Below are 20,616 nucleotides of genomic sequence, written 5' to 3'. Positions count from 1 at the left end.
CCATTAGGCTTACCCATGTTTGTCATATCGCCCCATGCTGTAGTATAAATTATGCACAAGTCATTCTGTTTATTACAATTTATGCCTAACAAGCTTTATTTTTTTCCATGTTTAATTTCTGCTGTTACTTTAAGCCTTAAAAAGGGATTTAAAAACGCCAATTTTTTCTTTCATGATTCAAATAAAGCATGTCATTTTTAACAACTTTCTAATTTCAAATTTTCTTCGTTCTCTTGGTATCATTTGGTGAAAAACAGGGATGTAAAGCTTAGGAGCTGGCCCATTTCTGGTGCACTATATGGCAGCAGTTTTGCAAGAATGTTATCCATTTGCAAGAGCACTAGATGGCAGCACTATTTCCTGCCATGTAGTGCTCTTTAACAAAGAATATCATGGGAACGAAGCATATTTCATGGGAACGAAGCATATTTAATAATAAGTCAATCAAAAACTTTTTTAAAGGACCACTAAACATAAATTGTAAACTACATGATTCTGAACCTTCATATCCGAGAATAAGTTTTCAATGAAAACCGCAGCGTCAATTTGCCAAAAGTGTATATTGCTTTATGTTTATTCATTTCACTGATTTTCCCATCTCTGAGAACAAAAGAATTGTTGCGAACCATTCACAAACTAATATTCAGATATAGCACAAACTCTGTTTGTACATATGCAGTTGAGAGAGAATGGGGAAGCCTACCCTTACCTCTTACCTTAAGGTGGTTTAGCATTGATTCAACTTAGTTACCTTTACAAAGAATGCTTCTCCTGTCATGACTGTTGATGTAAAACTGATAATCCACCTTTTACAAATATGTGACTACTGAGAATCTTAGGGGGGAGGGGAACGTAAAGAAAAGCTCACATATATTGCCTAAAAGTATTAACCCAAATCTCCCTGGGAGAAAGTGAAACAAGCACAATTGTTTTTACATCTAATTGCAGCAAAATAAATAACAAATGTATATTGCAATAATGTTTCATTTTCAATAATGAAAAATGTTATACATTGTTGAAATGTCAAGTTTAATGGTCCTTTAACCCCTTAATGACAACTGATGTACCAGGTACGTCATGCATTGACAACCAGTTAATGACAATAGACGTACCTGGTAGCTCTCAGGGTATTGCAGTGATGCCTCCATATGGAGGCATCCTGCAATACCTTTTTAGAAGACGCCGATGCAGAGAGAGCCACTCTGTGGCCCTCTCTGCACCGGTAGCGATGGTGCCGGTTCGTTGGTGGGTGGGAGCATAACAGGGAGGCGGGTGGGCGGCCCATCGCTAAACGGCATCCGGTTCCTGTAAGTGCAATGTGCACGCCGGGTGCCGGGAGCATGCGGGGGCGCGCGTGCGCGATTAGCTGGCCACTGACACCAATGAGGAGGGAAGAGGGGGGAAAAAAGATTTTAAAAATATAAATATATAAGGATCTGGGAGGGGGTTGGGGTATTGTGGGGGGCTGCTACACTACAGAAAATATTAATAATTGCAAAAAGAGAAAAAGATACTTTTGTTTTTGGGGGCAAATTGGGTACTGGCAGACAGCTGCCAGTACCCAAGATGGCGGCAAATAGGTAGGGGAGAGTGTTAGAGAGCTGGGGGGGGATCATGGAGGTTGGGGCTAAGGCAGGGGTCCATCACAGCTAAAACATTTTATTTTTTTTTATTAAAAAAAAAGAAAAACTCCTTTTATTTAGTACTGGCAGACTTTCTGCCAGTACTTAAGATGGCGGGGACAATTGTGGGGTGGGGGAGGGAAGAGAGCTGTTTGGGAGGGATCAGGGGGTGGGATGTGTCAGGTGGGAGGCTGATCTCTACCCTAAAGCTAAAATTAACCATGCAAGCTCCCTACAACCTACCTAATTAACCCCTTCACTGCTGGGCATAATTTACGTGTGGTGCGCAGCAGCATTTATCGGCCTTCTAATTACCAAAAAGCAACCCCAAAGCCATATAAGTCTGCTATTTCTGAACAAAGGGGATCCCAAAGAAGCATTTACAACCATTTGTGCCTTAATTGCAGAAGCTGTTTGTAAATAATTTCAGTGGGAAACCTAAAGTTTGTGACAAAATTTGTGAAAAAGTGAACTTTTTTTTTGTATTTGATGACATTTGGCGGTGAAATGGTGGCATGAAATATACCAAAATGGGCCTAGATCAATACTTTGGGTTGTCTTCTAAAAAAAATATATACATGTCAAGGGATATTCAGGTTTTCCTGACAGATATCAGGGTTCCAATGTAACTAGCGCTAATTTTGAAAAAAAGGGGTTTGGAAATAGCAAAGTGCTACTTGTATTTATGGCCCTATAAATTGCAAAAAAAGCAAAGAACATGTAAACATTGGGTATTTCTAAACTCAGGACAAAATTTAGAAACTATTTAGCATAGGTGTTTTTTGGTGATTGTAGATGTGTAACAGATTTTGGGGGTCAAAGTTAGAAAAAGTGTGTTTTTTTCAATTTTTTCCTCATATTTTATATTTTTTTATAGGAAATTATAAGATATGATGAAAATAATGGTATCTTTAGAAAGTCCATTTAATGGCGAGAAAAACGGTATATAATATGTGTGGGTACAGTAAATGTGTAAGAGGAAAATTACAGCTAAACACAAACACAGCAGAAATGTAAAAATAGCCTTTGTCATTAAGGGTAAGAAAATTGAAAAATGGTCTGGTCATTAAGGGGTTAAAATGGTATGCTCTGTTTGAATCACAAAATAACATTTTTGTGTTTCATATCCCTTTAAAGGAAAAAGGGATAGTAACCTTTTCACTACAGTGTAAGTTGGGGGTACACATTATTGCTGTTGAGATACCATTTAAAAATACATTCTAAAAAAATAAAATAAAAAAAAAGATTTTGGTGTGCTTTATCTTGATCAAGAATAGTATAGATGAGTCTGCAGAAATAACATGCCCCTTCTTCACAGCAAAATGTTATAAAATGAACATACAGCGTTGAGAAATAGACCTTAAAGGGACATAATCATGAAACATAACTTTTGGGTTTCGGATAGAGCATACAATTTTCAGATTTCAGATTTACTTCTATTATAACATTTGCTTTATTCTCTTGCAATCCTTTGTTGAAAGAGAGCAATGCTCTACTGGGGCCTAGCGGAAAGCACTAGGTGATACAGTGACAAGCAGATAGCTCACAGTGGTGTATTGCTTCTGAGCCTACCTATGCAGGCTTTTAAACAATGGATACCAATAGAACAAAGCAAATTAGTTAACTGGAAAATTGTTAAAAATTATATGTTCTTTCTAGATCATGAAAATGTAATGTTGACTTCACTGTCCCTTTAATGCCATTGCTCCCCTGCAAATCTATGTAAACAGAATCAACCCATACAAAGTTTCAAGAAGCTCACTGAATAGAAGATTGTTTGGAGTGGAACAGATCTGCACAAGAATCCAAGTGTGAGGAGGGAGGGGCCAGCATTAAAAATGAAAAATAATTCTATGGTTTTAGCTAAATAAAACTATTTCAATTATTATTATTAATGTAATCATCAGTTTTCTCCTTCCAATAAATTACAGGTGAAAAGTTGATTAAATATGAATGATTAACCATTTAAACTAGAGATACTTTATCTCTAAATAATTTCATTCATTTCAATGATCAATCTATACATATCTAATAATATAGCCAAATCAGTAATGGTCTGATATAACAGGAAAAAAATAATCTGAAAACATATTTTAAAAATGAAAGCCATGATTTATATTGATTTAAATCGGTCTTACCGACTAGTGATTTATATCAAATCCACCCTGGTTAAAAGTGTTTTATTTATTGCACTGTTTGCATATAACTGTGTTTATTCCCTACACAAAGACATCTTCAGACCTAGCTAAACGCATCTTGCAAGCCAATGACAAGGGGCTTATTTGCGTAATGACCAATCAAGCTGCTAGCTCCCAGTAGTGCTTTACTGCTCCTAAGCCTAACTAGGTATGCTTTTAAACAAAGGACACAGAGGGAATGAAGTACATTTAATAAAAGAAGTATATAAACTTAAAATGTTATTCTTGAACTACAATGTCCCTTTAATGTTTGAAAATAGAGCAAAAGTAATTCCCTTTAAGACTCTTTTTATTAAACTTATTAAAGGGACAGAAAGTCAAAATTAAAAAAGACCACAAAATACAGTAGAACTGAATAACTGACCATTACACTATAAAACGATAATGTAATAGCACTTAGTTTGAATTTAAAATGAGCAGTAGAATATGCACGTATTGGTGCTGCCACATTTGTGAGTATATATTGATTCATGCGGTTACTTATATATTTGATCCGAGTGATTTTTTGCACCAGGAGGTGCCCTCTCTTCTTTTTGTTTGTATGCATTAAAATTGTGCATCACTCATCTACACCTGTCACTTTAATTATGAATGAACGTTATCTATTTAACTTTAACTTGCAATGATAGTGTCTCTATGTGATTGTTTAATAGTAGGTTTTATTTTTTAAATACTGTGGGATCTGGATACTGAATGGGACACATCTTTAGCAATGCTTTACAGAAAGGGTCTCAAAGTACCGGCTCTCAAACGGATTATATGTGGCCATGTGGCACTCAGGACAGGCCCACCAGGATACTGGGAAATTTCCTGGTAGGTCGTGGCATCTGGGCCTGGTCAGAGTCCATGCTAACTTAAAGGGACATGAAACTCAAAAGGTTTCTTTCATGATTCAGACAGAGAATACATTTTTAAACAACATTCCAATAAAATTCTATTATTTAATACACACACACACACACACACACACTTAAGCAATCCACAAAGCATCTATGTGCAGCCAACAATCAGCAGCTACTGGTCCTATTTAGATATGCTTTTCAACAAAGGATATGAATGAAGCAAATTAGATAATAGCAGTAAATTGGAAATTTGTTTAAAATTGCATGCTCTAAATCATGAAAGAAAAAAATCTTAGGTTTCATGTCCGTTTAAGGCCTTAGGTTGAACAAGCAATATATTAAATAAAAAGTATTCACTGGTGGTCCAATGAGGGGTTAAAACCGTTAAACATTAATCCCTGGTGGTCCAGTAGAGGAGCAGTGTGCTCTGCACCTGTGCTGGATGCAGCCAGTGTAACTGCTCCCTCACAATGTCGGTGCTAAGCGGGAGTCAGAACACAGCCTGCACTCTGACTCTCATCTATAAGTGCCGGCCGGAAGAAGTGATTAGTATGGCCCGCACCAGCCAGAGGTACAGACCAATTGCTCCCCCAACATGAATACCAGGGATTAATTTTTAACCATTTTAACCCCTCATTGGACCACCAGGGATTTAGCCCCTTCCCTGCAAAAAAAAGGTGAGCAGGAAAAGGGGCAAACTGATTTTTTTTTAATTAAATAAAATGAATATACAGATATATATATATATATATATATATTATTTTTTTTATTTAATTGTCTCCTTAGTTTGCATTGTACAAAGTGCTGTCAAGAGAGGACGTGAAAAACAGCAAATTACATTTGGCAGGGGATGACCTTCTCTGACTCTGTAATACTCCATAATGTCAGTTTTTAAATCTAAAAGAAAAGTTGATGCTGAGCAGAGGAAATTTCAAGAGAGGTGGACAAGTGATTATTTTTTTTAACGGATGCCCATCTCCAGGCTACTGTTAGGGTCTCAACATTTAACTTACTTGGCTCATCTAACTCAGAGCAAACACTGGAAAGTATTTGTCAGTACGTAGTTTGAAATTTTGCAAACGGTCCCTATGTGAGAAGAAAACTTGTCCAGTGGCCCCCAGGTAATTTGAGTTTGATACCCCTGCTTTAGAAAAAACATCATAGCACTAAAAAGTCTGGCAACTCTGTAACAAATAAATCTGTCCACATTTGCTTGTATTGTGCACACTTGTTTCCTGTTTCGTTGCACTAGAGAGAGCTTTGTTTAAGATGGGCACCTAACTTAAAGGGGCACTCAAGTCAAAATTAAACTGTCATGATTCAGATACAGCATGCAATTTTAAACAACTTTCCAATTTACTTCCATTAACAAAATGTGCTCAGTCTTTTTATATTTACACTTTTTGAGTCACCAGATGCTACTGAGCGTGTGCAAGACTTCACAGAACATACGTATATGCATTTATTATTGGCTGATGGCTGTCACATGGTACAGGAGTAGTGGAAATAGACATAACTTTGAAATTTGTCAAAACAAAATCTACTACTCATTTGAAGTTCAGACTAAGTGATACTGCTGGTCCTTTAATAGGCATTAGCCTCACTGTTCTGGCCAGCACCTCAGCACAGGAAGTTGCAAGTGAACGTTACATAGAATGGTATCGTGCTTACTTGCTTTTTGAGTAATTTTATGCTCATGCAGATTTTCTTTCAGACAGTGAACAGTATACTTGCCATGTTCTTAACCCCTTAACGACTGAGGACGTGCAGGGTACGTCCTCAAAAAAAAGGCAGTTAACGCCTGAGGACGTACCCTGCACGTCCTCGGTGTGGAAAGCAGCTGGAAGCGATCCTGCTCGCTTCCAGCTGCTTTCCGGTTATTGCAGTGATGCCTCGATATGGAGGCATCCTGCAATAACCTTTGTAAGCCATCCGGTGCAGAGAGAGACACTCTGTGGCCCTCTCTGCACCGGAGATCGGTGGCTCACTGCGTTGGTGGGTGGGAGCCGGACCGGGAGGCGGCCATCGATGGCCCTAGTGATGTGGAGGGGGGCGGGATCGTGGGCGGGGATGACCGGGGGTGCGCGCGTGCCCGGGAGCGGGTGCGTGCACGGGGAGGGAGCGGGTGGGAACTGCTACGCTACAGAAAATGCATTAATTAAATTTTTTTTTAAAAATGTCTAAAAAGTAAAAAAAACAAAAAAACGATCAGCAAGGTGGTGGGGGTTGTCTGTGGGGGGGGGGGAAGCTACACTACAGAAAAAAACCAAACAAACAAAAAAAAGCACTTTTTTTTTGCAAACTGGGTACTGGCAGACAGCTGCCAGTACCCAAGATGGCCCCCAATGAGGCAGAGGGGAGGGTTAGAGAGCGGTTTTGGGGGGGGGGGGGGGAATCAGGGAGGTTTGTGGCTAAGGGGGGATCCTACACAGTAGCATATGTAAATATGCTAAAAAAAAAATTTTTTTTTTTTTTTAAAAAAACCCTTTTATTTTAGTACTGGCAGACTTTCTGCCAGTACTTAAGATGGCGGGGACAATTGTGGGGTGGGGGAGGGAAGGGAGCTGTTTGGGAGGGATCAGGGGGTGGGATGTGTCAGGTGGGAGGCTGATCTCTACACTAAAGCTAAAATTAACCCTGCAAGCTCCCTACAAACTCCCTAATTAACCCCTTCACTGCTAGCCATAATACACGTGTGAGGCGCAGCAGGATTTAGCGGCCTTCTAATTACCAGAAAGCAACGCCAAAGTCATATATGTCTGCTATTTCTGAACAAAGGGGATCCCAGACAAGTATTTACAACCATTTGTGCCATAATTGCACAAGCTGTTTGTAAATTATTTCAGTGAGAAACCTAAAATTGTGAAAAATTTAACTTTTTTTTTCAATTTGATCGCATTTGGCGGTGAAATGGTGGCATGAAATATACCAAAATTGGCCTAGATCAATACTTGGGGTTGTCTACTACACTAAAGCTAAAATTAACCCTACAAGCTCCCTAAAAGCTCCCTAATTAACCCCTTAACTGCTGGGCATAATACACTTGTGGTGCGCAGTGGCATTTAGCGGCCTTCTAATAACCAAAAAGCAACGCCAAAGCCATATATGTCTGCTATTTCTGAACAAAGGGGATCCCAGAGAAGAATTTACAACCATTTATGCCATAATTGCACAAGTTGTTTGTAAATAATTTCAGTGAGAAACCGAAAGTTTGTGAAAAAATTTGTGAAAAAGTGAACGATTTTTTGTATTTGATCGCATTTGGCGGTGAAATAGTGGCATGAAATATACCAAAATTGGCCTAGATCAATACTTTGGGATGTCTACTAAAAAAAATATATACATGTCAAGGGATATTCAGGGATTCCTGAAAGATATTAGTGTTCTAATGTAACTAGCGCTAATTTTGGAAAAAAGTGGTTTGGAAATCGCAAAGTGCTACTTGTATTTATGGCCCTATAACTTGCAAAAAAAGCAAAGAACATGTAAACATTTGGTATTTCTAAACTCAGGACAAAATTTAGAAAATATTTAGCATGGGTGTTTTTTGGTGGTTGTAGATATGTAACAGATTTTGGGGGTCAAAGTTAGAAAAAGTGTGTTTTTTTTCCATTTGTCCTCATATTTTATAATTTTTTTTATAGTAAATTATAAGATATGATGAAAATAATGGTATCTTTAGAAAGTCCATTTAGTGGCGAGAAAAACGGTATATAATATGTGTGGGTACAGTAAATGAGTAAGAGGAAAATTACAGCTAAACACAAACACCGCAAAAATGTAAAAATAGCCTTGGTCCCAAACGGACAGAAAATGGAAAAGTGGGACTTTATTTTCATTGTTCTTAAATAATAATGTCAGCTTAAACTGGGACTTTCTTTTCATTGTTCTTAAACAATAATGTCAGCATAAACTGGGGCTCTCTGCGTATCTTTCTTGGGTTGGCCAACTGTCAGAGATTATATTCCTCTAAAATTTAAAAAAAAAAAAAAAAAAAAAGAAGAGAAAAATGGCTCACTTGCTGTGTCCTGTCGAGGTTAAACAAATTCTGCCAATATTAAAAGGGTATAAAAAATTTAGACATTGTATAAAATATTCTAGTCTGTGTCAGGTCACTTACCCAGCTCTGCACGAAACGTCTGCCGCATAACTTTCCATTCCTCACTGTCTCCTTCTTCCTCCTCACGCAATGTGTCAACAATCAGATACATAATATTCAGCAGAACACTACATGGAACAATACATAGAGACTGTTAAGTAACATTTATGGAGGAGAACAAAGGGATAGATTTTTGAGCTTGGAGTCTGGAAAAGTATTACAAAGAAATACTAACCGTAGATCTGTGCTGTCTGCAAGAGAGATTGCTGGTTTCCTCACCGCGTTGCTGCAAGCTGCACTGTTTCTTCAAACAATGAGAATGAAAGAATAATCAATATATTACAACTTACTTAACCTTCATATAGATTTTACTTAAAGGGACATTAAACACTTTGAGATGGCAATATAAAATGATAAATTGTATATATAAAACAACTCTGCAATATACTTTCATTATTTATTTTGTCCTCTTTGCCTGTAATTCCATTCTGAAATTGTGAGCTTTTCAGTTCCTGTTAGAAATGGAAGTGCCGCACACTGTTAAATCCAGCACAACCATTGGCTGCACACTCTAGTGACCTATTTATAATGGTCCCTAATTGGCCACAGCAGAGAAGGTAACACAAGTTACAACATGGCAGCTCCCAGTGTTTTATAGACACTAAAACTTTACACTTATTTTGTCACTTTTTAAACAATTAATGAAACTTTAAAAAATACATCTACATGTTAGTCATGGACTAATCTTTTCTTTGAATGTATCATTCTATCTAGCGTGTATTTAGTGTTTAATGTCCCTTTAAGGTCTTAATCTGTATGGGAAGAATACATTTATGTCACTCAGTTCTGATGTATGACGACACTATAGCTAAATATATTACTCACTCAACCTCCATGTTGAGAAGCTCCACGAGAGCACTGAATGTACCGGCTTCCAGTAGTAGGAAGATGTTGTGTCGCATCAGGGACTGAACCTCTGCCTCTGAGCTGCACTCTCCAAATGTTCCTAGATAAGAATTAAACATATAGACCCATAGATTATAGCGTTAATTCCGGAGAAGTTATCACCGTGGGTGTATAAATATCAATTATTTCAAATAAATAATTAAAAAAATGAAACAAATAAAATATCGGATTTTATTTTTTTAGTAAAATGCTTTTTGAGGAAAATGCATTATGTGATAGCTGTCACATGACACAGGGGAAGATAAATTAAACTAACTTTGGAATTTGCCAGAAAAAAAAAAAATATATCTACCACCATTTGATATTCAAAGTTAGTTCTATTTGATTTCACGAAGTCCAATGAATAGAAGATTGTTTGGAGTGGAATAGATCTGCACAAGGAGCTAAGCATGAGGAGGGAGGGGCAAGCAGTAAAAATGAGAGTTAAACCTATATGTTTTAGTTAAATAACTATAATAAATATTTAAATTATTATTATATACGTGCACCATTTTTGGTTCAGCAACCGAGTAGTGCTTGCTGATTGGTGGCTACATTTAGACACCAATCAGAAAGTGCTACCCAGGTGTGAACTAAAAATGGGCCGGCTCCTATGCTTACATTTTCAAATAAAGATAGCAAGAGGATGAATAGAAATTGATAATAGGAGTAAAAAGAAAGTTTGAAATTGCAAGCTCTATCTGAATCATGAAAGTTTAATTTTGACTAGACTATTCCTTTAATAGAAAGATATATTTTACCTATGGATAGCAATGAAGGATAGGCATTTATACACAAATATGAACATGGCAGAAAAATGTCAAAAACACACAGGAAAGATCATCGTGGCACCTAAGCAAATTGTACAACATGGGGAGATGTCATCTGAAGTGGGAGTAACCAGACATGAAGAAATAAGACTACATAACTAAACACCCTAAAAAAAGGAGGATTATAGAAACATGGTGCATAGCAAACACGCCGCAGACTACATTACTCACAATATCACAGAATGTAGTTCAAAGGTCGAGAACAAAAATGGAAAATACACACTCAAGGTATTATAAGATTAAAATAAATATTCTAAAGGAATAATACACATTCTTACCTTTTGTAAGTTGGTGTAAAGTTTAAAACTAACCTTATGTATAATCAGTGTTTCAGTAAAATATTTTATTTCTTTTTTTTTAATCTTATCACCCCTTGAAGTGCAGCTGGACTATTTTGACCAATGAAATTAGAAAAATGAAATTCCTTGTAAAAGAGGTGAAACTTGTAGCAATGGGAGATGAGGCAAGCCAGAAAATAGAAAGAAAAAAAGGTGATAGGATGGAAGTCATATTTTGCTAAACAAAAAAGAAACTCCAGATGCATGAGACAAATCAGAGTTAGTCAATCACAAGAGACAAATGTGTGCAGGCACCAATCAGCAGCTAGCTTCTACTAGTATCGGATATGTGCATATTCTTTTTCAACAAGGGATACCAAAAGAATGCAGCACATTTGAAAAAAATAGAAGGGAATTTAAAAAGTGTCTTAAAATGACATGCTCTATCTGAATCATGCACTTTCCTATCCCTTTAACTGCATCTTAGACTTGTTTTCCTAATGAATTCCCCCTCAAAAGCTAAGTCATCTCAAGGTGGAGTGCACTACAACTTCATGTAACTCATAAATCACACCTGAATTTAACAGATATTGACAATTAGGAGCATCTTTACAATCCCAATGCACATGCTAGCACTCACTGCTCAAGAACTTCTCTTTCTCAGGACATATTGGTTTACTCCTATAAAAGGGTTTGGGTATCAATACTCTTTTTCAAGGAACAGGTGACCCACAAAATGTACAAATACATTAGCATTTTTTCCATGGCATCTAGAGAATGTCAGGTTCACTTTCTATTCCCTGGCTAGCTTATAAAATCAAATAGAAACCAAGATTATGAAGCAGATAAACATAGACCCAATGAGTCGGCCAGTATATCCTAGAATGTGTAAGATTAAAGGGACGGTCTTCTCCAGAATTGTAATTGTTTAAACAGATAGATAATCCCTTTATTAGCCAATCTCCGGATTTGGATAACCAACACGGTTATATTAATACACATTTTACCTCTGTGATTACCTTGTATCTAAGCCTCTGCAGACTGCCCCCTTATTTCAGTTCTTTTGACAGACTTGTATTTCAGGCCAATCAGTGCTGACTCCTACATAACTCCACAGGAGTGAGCACAGTGTTATCTATATGGAACACATGGACTATGGAAATCTTAAAACTTAGCATGTTAATAATCTTCAGTTACGTGTCACTTACCTTGTGCTACATAAAGAATAGCTCTGGCCACCTTCAGCCTTTTCTCTCTGGCAGTTACCTCCAGCGCATCCAGTAGCCGCATGGTGTAAGCCCGCTGCTGGGACACATCCAGTTCTGTCCATTTTTTATCTGGAACTAATAGCAAAACACAGATTGTCAAGTCCTAGGATGGTACTCACATACTTTACAAAAAATGCTAGACAGTAGATGGTCTAAAAATATACTTCTGCTCGGCTTTTCAAGTGGACTGTGACGTACAAAACCTGATATTGAGAGGAGTCACAATATATAATTAAGTGGTTAGCACTTATGGGTTTTTTTAACATTCCAGAATTTTTGGCATATACATACGTCTATCATAAGGATTACAGTGGTTTATATACATTTTTGTAATGGGAAGAGCTAAATTGAATTATTGGGGCTTACATTCTAATATGTTAAACCGAAATTAGTTTACAGCACTGCATATGTGCCACACAATGTACAAAGCACAAATACAAATAATAACAAGATTTAAAACCTTTTTACCATGCAATCGGAAGTCTTCTTCAAAACATTTCCTGTTCAGATGGAATTCTGGGCCCTCTGTGTAACTGTACAGCTCTGTGCAGTAAACAGAAAATATAAGGATGTAAAAATATGTATAGATGTTTGATTAAAAGCAATGACGTGCAAGTAGCTACAGCAGCAGTCGACATTTAAATTATCATAAATATAAAGTAAATTGATCAGTCCATGATTTACAGAATCATCTTTTGCTATATCACTGTTAACCCACATTGCTTGTTTATTTGGACTTAGTAAAAATTGCTTTTATTCTAAAGGTACAGCTCTGTTCCTTAAACGGTCTGAGGAAGTGGATTGTTTACACGTAACACTACATTAAGAATTAGTGCATTTTATAAGGAAATTAGAACGACCCTTTAAATCTAGTTTTAAGTTAGTTAACTTGCTAAAATTCATAGGAAACACAATATATCTAGTATTATCAGCCGCACTGTCCGTGAACGTATAAATCAACACAAGAGCGACATTAGGACCAAGAAAACAGATGCACCTTTTGCCAATCACTTTTTATCTGAGTCAGCTCAGGTTTCAAATTTTAGAACATGTCAAAATCCCTAGGAGAGGTGGAGATAGGTGTAAAATTATGAAAGTTAGGGAGACATTTTGGATCAGTAAGCTTGGGACTATGTATCCCAAGGGAATGAATAGAGAGTTTGATCTTTCCCTATGTCTGTAATGTGTATATTTATGACGATTATCTGTATTTTGTTATATGAGAAATTATTTTTTACTCCTTTAGCCTAATGGTTATTCTGTGTTGTTGTAGTAATTCAATATACTGTTTAGTGAATACAATATATGTAATTCCACTAGGTGTCAGGATTATGGGTATGTCAGGTGGGTAGGGGGTGTGGTTTAGATGATTTTGAGGCGTGAGGATCTCAGGTATATTCATACATGATTAAAGGGACACTGTACCCAAACATTTTCTTTTGTGATTCAGATTGAGCATGACATTTTAAGCAACTTTCTAATTTACTCCTATTATCAAATTTTCTTCATTCTCTTGGTATCTTTATTTGAAATGCAAGAATGTAAGTTTAAATGCCGGCCCATTTTTGGTGAACAACCTGGGTTGTCCTTGCTGATTGGTGGAGAAATTCATCCACCAATAAAAAAGTGCTGTCCAGAGTACTAAAACCAAAAAAAAAAAGCTTAGATGCCTTCTTTTTCAAATAATAGCAAGAGAATGAAGAAAAATTGATAATAGGAGTAAATTAGAAAGTTGTTTAAAATTGCATGCTCTTTCTGAATTACAAAAGAAAAAAATTGGGTACAGTGTCCCTTTAAGGACTAGATCCGAAACATATTTTTTGGTCTGGCTGGTTAAACTGTTAAGCTTAAAGGGACAGTAAACACCAGAATTTTTGTTGTTTAAAAAAGGTAGATAATCCCTTTATTACCCATTCCCCAATTTTGCATAACCAACACAGTTATAATAATATACTTTTTACCTCTGTGATTACCTTGTATCTATGCCTCTGCAAACTGCCCCCTTATTTCAGTTCTTTTGACAGACATGCATTTTTAGCCAATCAGTACTTAGGAGCTTCAAGTGCCGGAGCTCAATGTTATCTATATGAAACACGTGAACTAACGCCCTCTAGTGGTGAGAAACTGTCAAAATGCTTTCCGATTAGAGGCAGTCTTTAAAGTGATGGTAAACTCTCCCTTTTTTTAAATCAGATCTGGAATGTAAGCGCTATTTTAGATGGAGTTTAATTCATTAGCTGTAATGAAGATGCACTATAACTTACATTTTATTATAGATATGAAATTCAAATACTGCATGCTCCTCCGCCCACTTCAAAAGTAAAATTTTCTGTGAGCTAACAGATTGAATTGTTGTCCAATCAGCGCTCTCCGAATCTGGCACTTTTGTTGTAGCTAGAGCATTGATTGGAGAGTAATTCAATCATTTAGCTGACAGGAAAATTGACTTTTGAAGTGGGTGGTGTAACGTGGGGTATTTGAATTTCATATCTATATTAATAACTAAGTTATAGCGCATCTTCATTGCACATGATGAATAAAACTCTATCTAAAATAGCGCTTACATTCCAGATCTGGTTTTAAAAAGGGGAGAGTTTACCATCACTTTAAGGTCTAAGAAATTAGCACATGAACCTCCTAGATTTAGCTTTCAACTAAGAATACCAAAAGAACAAAACAAAATTGGTAATAAAAGTAAATTGGAAAGTTGTTTAAAATTACAAGCCCTATTTAAATCATGAAAGTTTTTTTTTACTTTTCTGTCCCTTTAATAAATCTGTTCTAAGAAATTGATGGTGCTGCTCCTTTTGTTCGTGATTACTCTTGGGGTATTGTGCTTTACCCTAGGAGCTGGCACACCTCTGTGGTGCACAGGTGCTGGAAGATTTTGGATTGTAGCATTTATTATCAGGCTACAGGACCAAGTCTAAGTTACCAGTAAAGTAAAGAGATATAGATTAAGTGTTGCACTGGTAAGCACCCTTGCACTTATACCGATCTGTTCCCAAAAACAGAAAAAGTTAAAAAGGTGGATGTAGTATATGTGCGCTGGCAGCTACAGGGTGAAAGGAGTGGGGATAAATAAGATGATAATATGATATTAATAAGACTAATATTGGTAGGACAATTGGTAAGTATTACAGAAGAGTAATATTTATTAAACCTCTAATTAAAACGCATAGAAATGCATAAAAATTATTAAAATTATAAAATATTCAATACCTAGTTAGTTTGGCTTATGTAGAAGCAACTCTGGTTTGTAATTACATCATTGAAAATGACTCTGTATGCGTATATTATCTTGGATGTAATGTTTTATATGTTCATTCAATAAAGCATTTTACATTAAAAAAATTTTTTTATAAAATATTATGAATGACCGGTAATCATATAACCCTTTATATAAGCAAGTTACTCTAACAATTCAATATTGTTTAAAACATTGTATACTCAAAAGCAATAAAAAATAGCAATTGATATAAATTTATACAAAGTGCTAGTGCCTAATATATGAGTACAAATACACTTCTAGTACGGTTTACCTTTGATAGTAACAAACATACAAAACTAAGTCACTACAAAGACGAGTGGTAACCAATGTTCAATCACTCATTGGGTGTTCAGACAAAAAAGGCAAGCTTATAATGTATTTCCAAATTATAGCAAAAACTGTTCTGGGTTTATTGCCAAATAGTAGAGATCGCTTGTATGTCAAATAGTGTAGATCGCCTCTATGGTCCTCTGATATTAAGTCTTCTGATATTTAGTCACTTTTATGGCCGGATTAATATTACTCTGTAACACACGGACGGGCTGTACACCTTTATGTGCCTACCTTGTATATAGAGTACGTTGGTTCTTGAAGTCGGTAGCTTACCGTATTGGAGTCGTAGCACAAGTGTCTATACAGCTCTATCCATTGTTTCCTGGATGATCCCGTCACAGCCACGTGTTTGAATCAAGGGCCAATCCTGGAGTGGCAATGCATAGTGAGTCAGAGTCCTTGTAGAATCGGAAGCAATCCTTTGCTGTTCTTTGAAGTTGTCCAAATATTCAACATATACTGTCACCATCAACGCGTTTCACCATATGCCACGGCTTTATCATCTTGATAAAGCCATGGAATACAGCGAAACGCGTTATTGATGACAGTATATGTTGAATATTTGGACAACTTCAAAGAACAGCAAAGGATTGTTTCCGATTCTACAAGGACTCTTTTTTTCCCAAGACCAGTTGCTAATTCTCTGCGCAAAGTAAGATTCTTCAGTATAACAGAACTACATTCCGCATCGTAACTCCAAGATTGGCCTCTGACTCACTACGCATTGCCAATCCAGGATTGGCCCTTGCTTGACACGTTGCTGTGATGGGATCATCCAGGAAACAACAGATAGAGCTGTATAGACACTTGTGCTACGGCTCCAATACGGTAAGCTACCGACTACAAGAACCAACGTACTCTATATACAAGGTAGGCACATAGGTGTAGAGCTCGTCCGTGTGTTACAGAGTAATATTAATCCGGCCATAAAAGTGACTACATAACAGAAGACAATATCAGAGGACCATAGAGGCGACCTGTACTATTTGGCAATAAACCCAGAACAGTTTATGCTATAATTTTGAAATACATTATAAGCTTGCCTTTTTTGTCCGAACACCCAATGGGTGATTGAACATTGGTTATCACTTGTTGTCTTTGGAGTGACTTAGTTTTGTATGTTTGTTACTATCAAAGGTAAACCGTACTAGAAGTGTATTTGTACTCATGTATTAGGCACTAGCACTTTGTATCATTTTATATCAATTGCTATTTTTTACTGCTTTTGAGTATACAATGTTTTAAACAATATTGAATTGTTAGAGGAACTTGCTATAAAGTGTTATATGATGACCGTTCATTCATAATATCTTATTTTAAACATTTTTATGCATTTCTATGCATTTTAATTATATTTAATCTTCTGTAATACTTACCAATTGTCCCACCAATATTAGTCTAATATCATATTATTATCATCTTATTTATCCCCACACCTTTCACCCTGTAGCTGCTAGCGCACATATACTACATCCACTTTAATATTTTAAGTTACCAATAAACTAAGATGCAAATTAATTAACAGTTTCATTTACATCACAAACCATGTTCTTTGTTTGATTTGTTTTCTTTGTAAAGATATCATGTCAAGGCCCCCAAAAACGAAATAATATTGCTTAGTTATACTTGTGTGTTTGTAGAAAAAAATAAATTTTATCCACCTGATACAGTATATGGTGCATTCACCAAAATATTTGCTTATTAAATGATACATACATAACACCCACCTAAACTAGCATCCAATAATAAAAATAAAATAAAAAAGAGAATAGTAGACTCTAAGCAAGCACTTACCTGACAGTTCAGCTGCCCATTTATCCGCATCGGCATACACAAATTCTAGATCTGGAGACTCTGAGTAACCCTGGAACAAGAAGTGTATAATTTTGTTATTCCTCATGGATTAAATTAACTGCAACATTGCATACACTGGATATAAACATGCAAATACAATGCACATGAAGCGTATCACATGTTTTATGGATCTAGGTTATCCTATGGGAGGATCACATTAGAATTATTACTATTTTATTATTAGTATAATTCATTTATTTATGTTTATTTATAAATCAGGCTATTAAAAGGGACAGTTTAACTTAAAATTATTCTCCACTTTAATTTGTTTTCAATGATACATTTTACCTGCTGGAGTGTATTAAATTGTTTACAAATAGCTCTTTTTACTTTATTTCTGCATTTGAAATAGCTGTTTTTCACCCCTGTGGTATCCCAACCTATTCTGAAAGTAGGTTGAAGGGACAGTCAAGTCCAAAAAAAAAACTTTCATGATTTAAATAGGGCATGTAATTTTAAACAACTTCCCAAATTACTTTTAAGGAGCAGCACCACCAATTTCTTAGAACAGATTTATTAAAGGGACAGAAAAGTAAAAAAAAAATATTTCATGATTTAAATAGGGCTTGTAATTTTAAACAACTTTCCAATTTACTTTTATTACCAATTTTGCTTTGTACTCTTGGTATTCTTAGTTAAAAGCTAAACCTAGGAGGTTCATATGCTTATTTCTTAGACCTTGAAGACTGCCTCTAATCTGAGTGCATTTTGACCACTAGAGGACATTAGTTCATGTGTTTCATATAGATAACATTGAGGGCATGCACGTGAAGTGACCTAGGAGTGAGCTCTGATTGGCTAAAATGCAAGTCTGTCCAAAGAACTGAAATAAGGGGGCAGTCAGCAGAAGCTACACAGTAATTACAGAGGTAAAACATGTATTATTATAACTGTGTTGGTTATGCAAAACTGGGGAATGGGTAATAAAGGGATTATTTTTTCTTTTTAACAAAAATTCTGGTGTTGACTGTCTCTTTAAAGAAAACCTGTGTAAAACATAGCCAGCAGACAGCATTACACTCTATGTAAAAAAAAAAAGGTAGGTCTCATTTAAAAATGTCACCAGTAACCGCGTTCAATTGATGGACTTTACGAATCCAATCCGAATGGTTGTCCCAGGATACATTAGGCACATTTTTGACAGGCCTGAAACAAATACCTGCACTCAATCTTCACCATCCTTTACAGTCCTAATCTGTCACTTTTCTCTGTTTAATGTACAATTATTTTAGTTTTAAAACCCCCATATAGATATTTTTATTGCAGGGGGCTTCACAAGTGGTACTTTGATGGATACTAATTGTTCATCAATGTTTTCAATAGTACTTTATAAACATAACTTCAGCTTTTGATAAATGCCTCATTGATAGTGAATGTAACAACTAATAAGTGTGGAACCAAATTGCAAATGTGAAGCTTAGATAATACCTTTTATACACATAGGACATAGAAACAAATATTCAAAATTTATCTAGAGACAAAAGAAGTGGATCGGTATTTAAAAGTGCAAAAAACCTAACACCCTACTTACCCGCAAACCCGATCACATATTCTTAAGTGCGCTAACCCAGCATGAAAATATGAAAATTTAACATTCCAATGTTGTTCAAATAGAAGTATATCTTCTATTTATTAATAAATACATATTTCTACATATATGATGGTATTTTGGGAGAGAGGAGCATATTCTGCTATGTGCAGAACATTGGAATGTAAAATATTTACAGTAAATACAAAGTGTAACACTTTATTAAATATGAATATTGCATAAATGTTTTTTGATGGTAAATTCACAAGGAGTACTCTTTAACATCCTATGTAAAATTAAAAAATATTAGTAGTTTAATTCACAAAAATGTTTAATTTGCAAGCTTACTTCAGTATTTGAGTTGAAACAGCTCCTTTTCTATAGCATGCTCCAGCAGCCTCGAGACTTAGATTATTTTTTTATGATTTTGTTTCCCTTCATGAAATCATATTAGTGGCATTTTGGCATGTATCACTGAGAAAAAAAACCTAATCTTCTGCGCATGCGTTAACGAAGTCATGCTGCTTCTTAGCATACTGGCAATGCCTACAGTTCTTTTGATACGGAGCATCCACGGACAAACTATCGTACTGGAAGTAGAAGGGGGGGGGGTCGAAGCCTAACTATGCCGGAGGATGATACAAAGTAAGTATATATCTAAATAAAGCAATATTATTTTTTTAAAAATAGAGAGAGACTACAGATATTAATATACTTTATGTCAAAAACCGTTGTCGACATTTGCATTATTTACCATCACTTTAACCGCAATGTATATTTATGTGTTTATATGTCTGTAAATACATATATACACACATATAAATACATTATATATACACACACATACATATTTAGACATGTATACGCATGTATCTCTATGTTAAAGTTCCTGACACCACAAATCTGAGCCCTTATAACTTTTTTGTACAACTTTTTTTTATTATATAATTTTTATTAGTGTTTTTATGAGTTTAACTGCACTTACTTTGTAATGTATTTTGTGATACTTTTTTGTTTCGCAAAACAGTTATCCAGAGCTCTGAGGATGCGGTATTCATTCTAGCGCAAATTGCCATTGCGCTCGCGTTTACTTTCAAATTGTAATACAAACAATAAACTCGACACGAACAAACACCTGCAACAAACCCCTTTTCGCTCGCACGCCACTTGTAATCTGGCCTTTAATGGGCACACATCAGGCTGACTAACCAACCAACTAAAATATAAACATTTATAAATAAAAGAAAATGTTATAATATTGCAAAGTACTACGCTGCCCTTACCCAGCTTCTTCATAATGCCACCCAGCTGGCAACATTTTCTGTGAAGAACACAGAATAATAGAGCATGGATTGGATTATAGTGAATGTATATACAGTATCAAGCCTCACTGTTTATAGTTACAGTACTATTTGAGTAGAACCTTATTTGAACATTTAATTGCTTGTGCTTTAATTTACTATAAAAACGAACAAGGTAGCATTTTTATCCTAAGCCAGCAATACAGTTTTGTCAGGCAGGAGGTGAAAAGGATCACAATAAGACAAG

The 20,616-nt window shown here is 35.9% G+C and overlaps 1 protein-coding gene across 2 annotated transcripts in view; it reads right to left on the bottom strand.

The window, feature by feature from the left end:
* STRIP1 (striatin interacting protein 1) overlaps positions 1–20,616 on the bottom strand; it is a 102,251-nt gene that overhangs the window by 56,813 nt on the left and 24,822 nt on the right. For both annotated transcript variants that reach the window (XM_053706788.1, XM_053706787.1), the window contains exons 2-7: positions 17,481–17,550; positions 12,551–12,625; positions 12,023–12,157; positions 9,647–9,767; positions 8,997–9,065; positions 8,783–8,889 (exon numbers count right to left, since the gene is read on the bottom strand). In XM_053706788.1, the coding sequence (XP_053562763.1) occupies positions 8,783–8,889; positions 8,997–9,065; positions 9,647–9,767; positions 12,023–12,157; positions 12,551–12,625; positions 17,481–17,550 (577 nt within the window). The remainder of the gene's footprint in view (positions 1–8,782; positions 8,890–8,996; positions 9,066–9,646; positions 9,768–12,022; positions 12,158–12,550; positions 12,626–17,480; positions 17,551–20,616) is intronic.

This window comes from Bombina bombina, chromosome 3, assembly GCF_027579735.1.
Source record: "Bombina bombina isolate aBomBom1 chromosome 3, aBomBom1.pri, whole genome shotgun sequence".
NCBI classification, from domain to species: Eukaryota; Metazoa; Chordata; class Amphibia; order Anura; family Bombinatoridae; genus Bombina; species Bombina bombina.
Note: the sequence above shows the minus strand (reverse complement) of the source record. Positions and strands in the feature narration are given on the sequence as shown.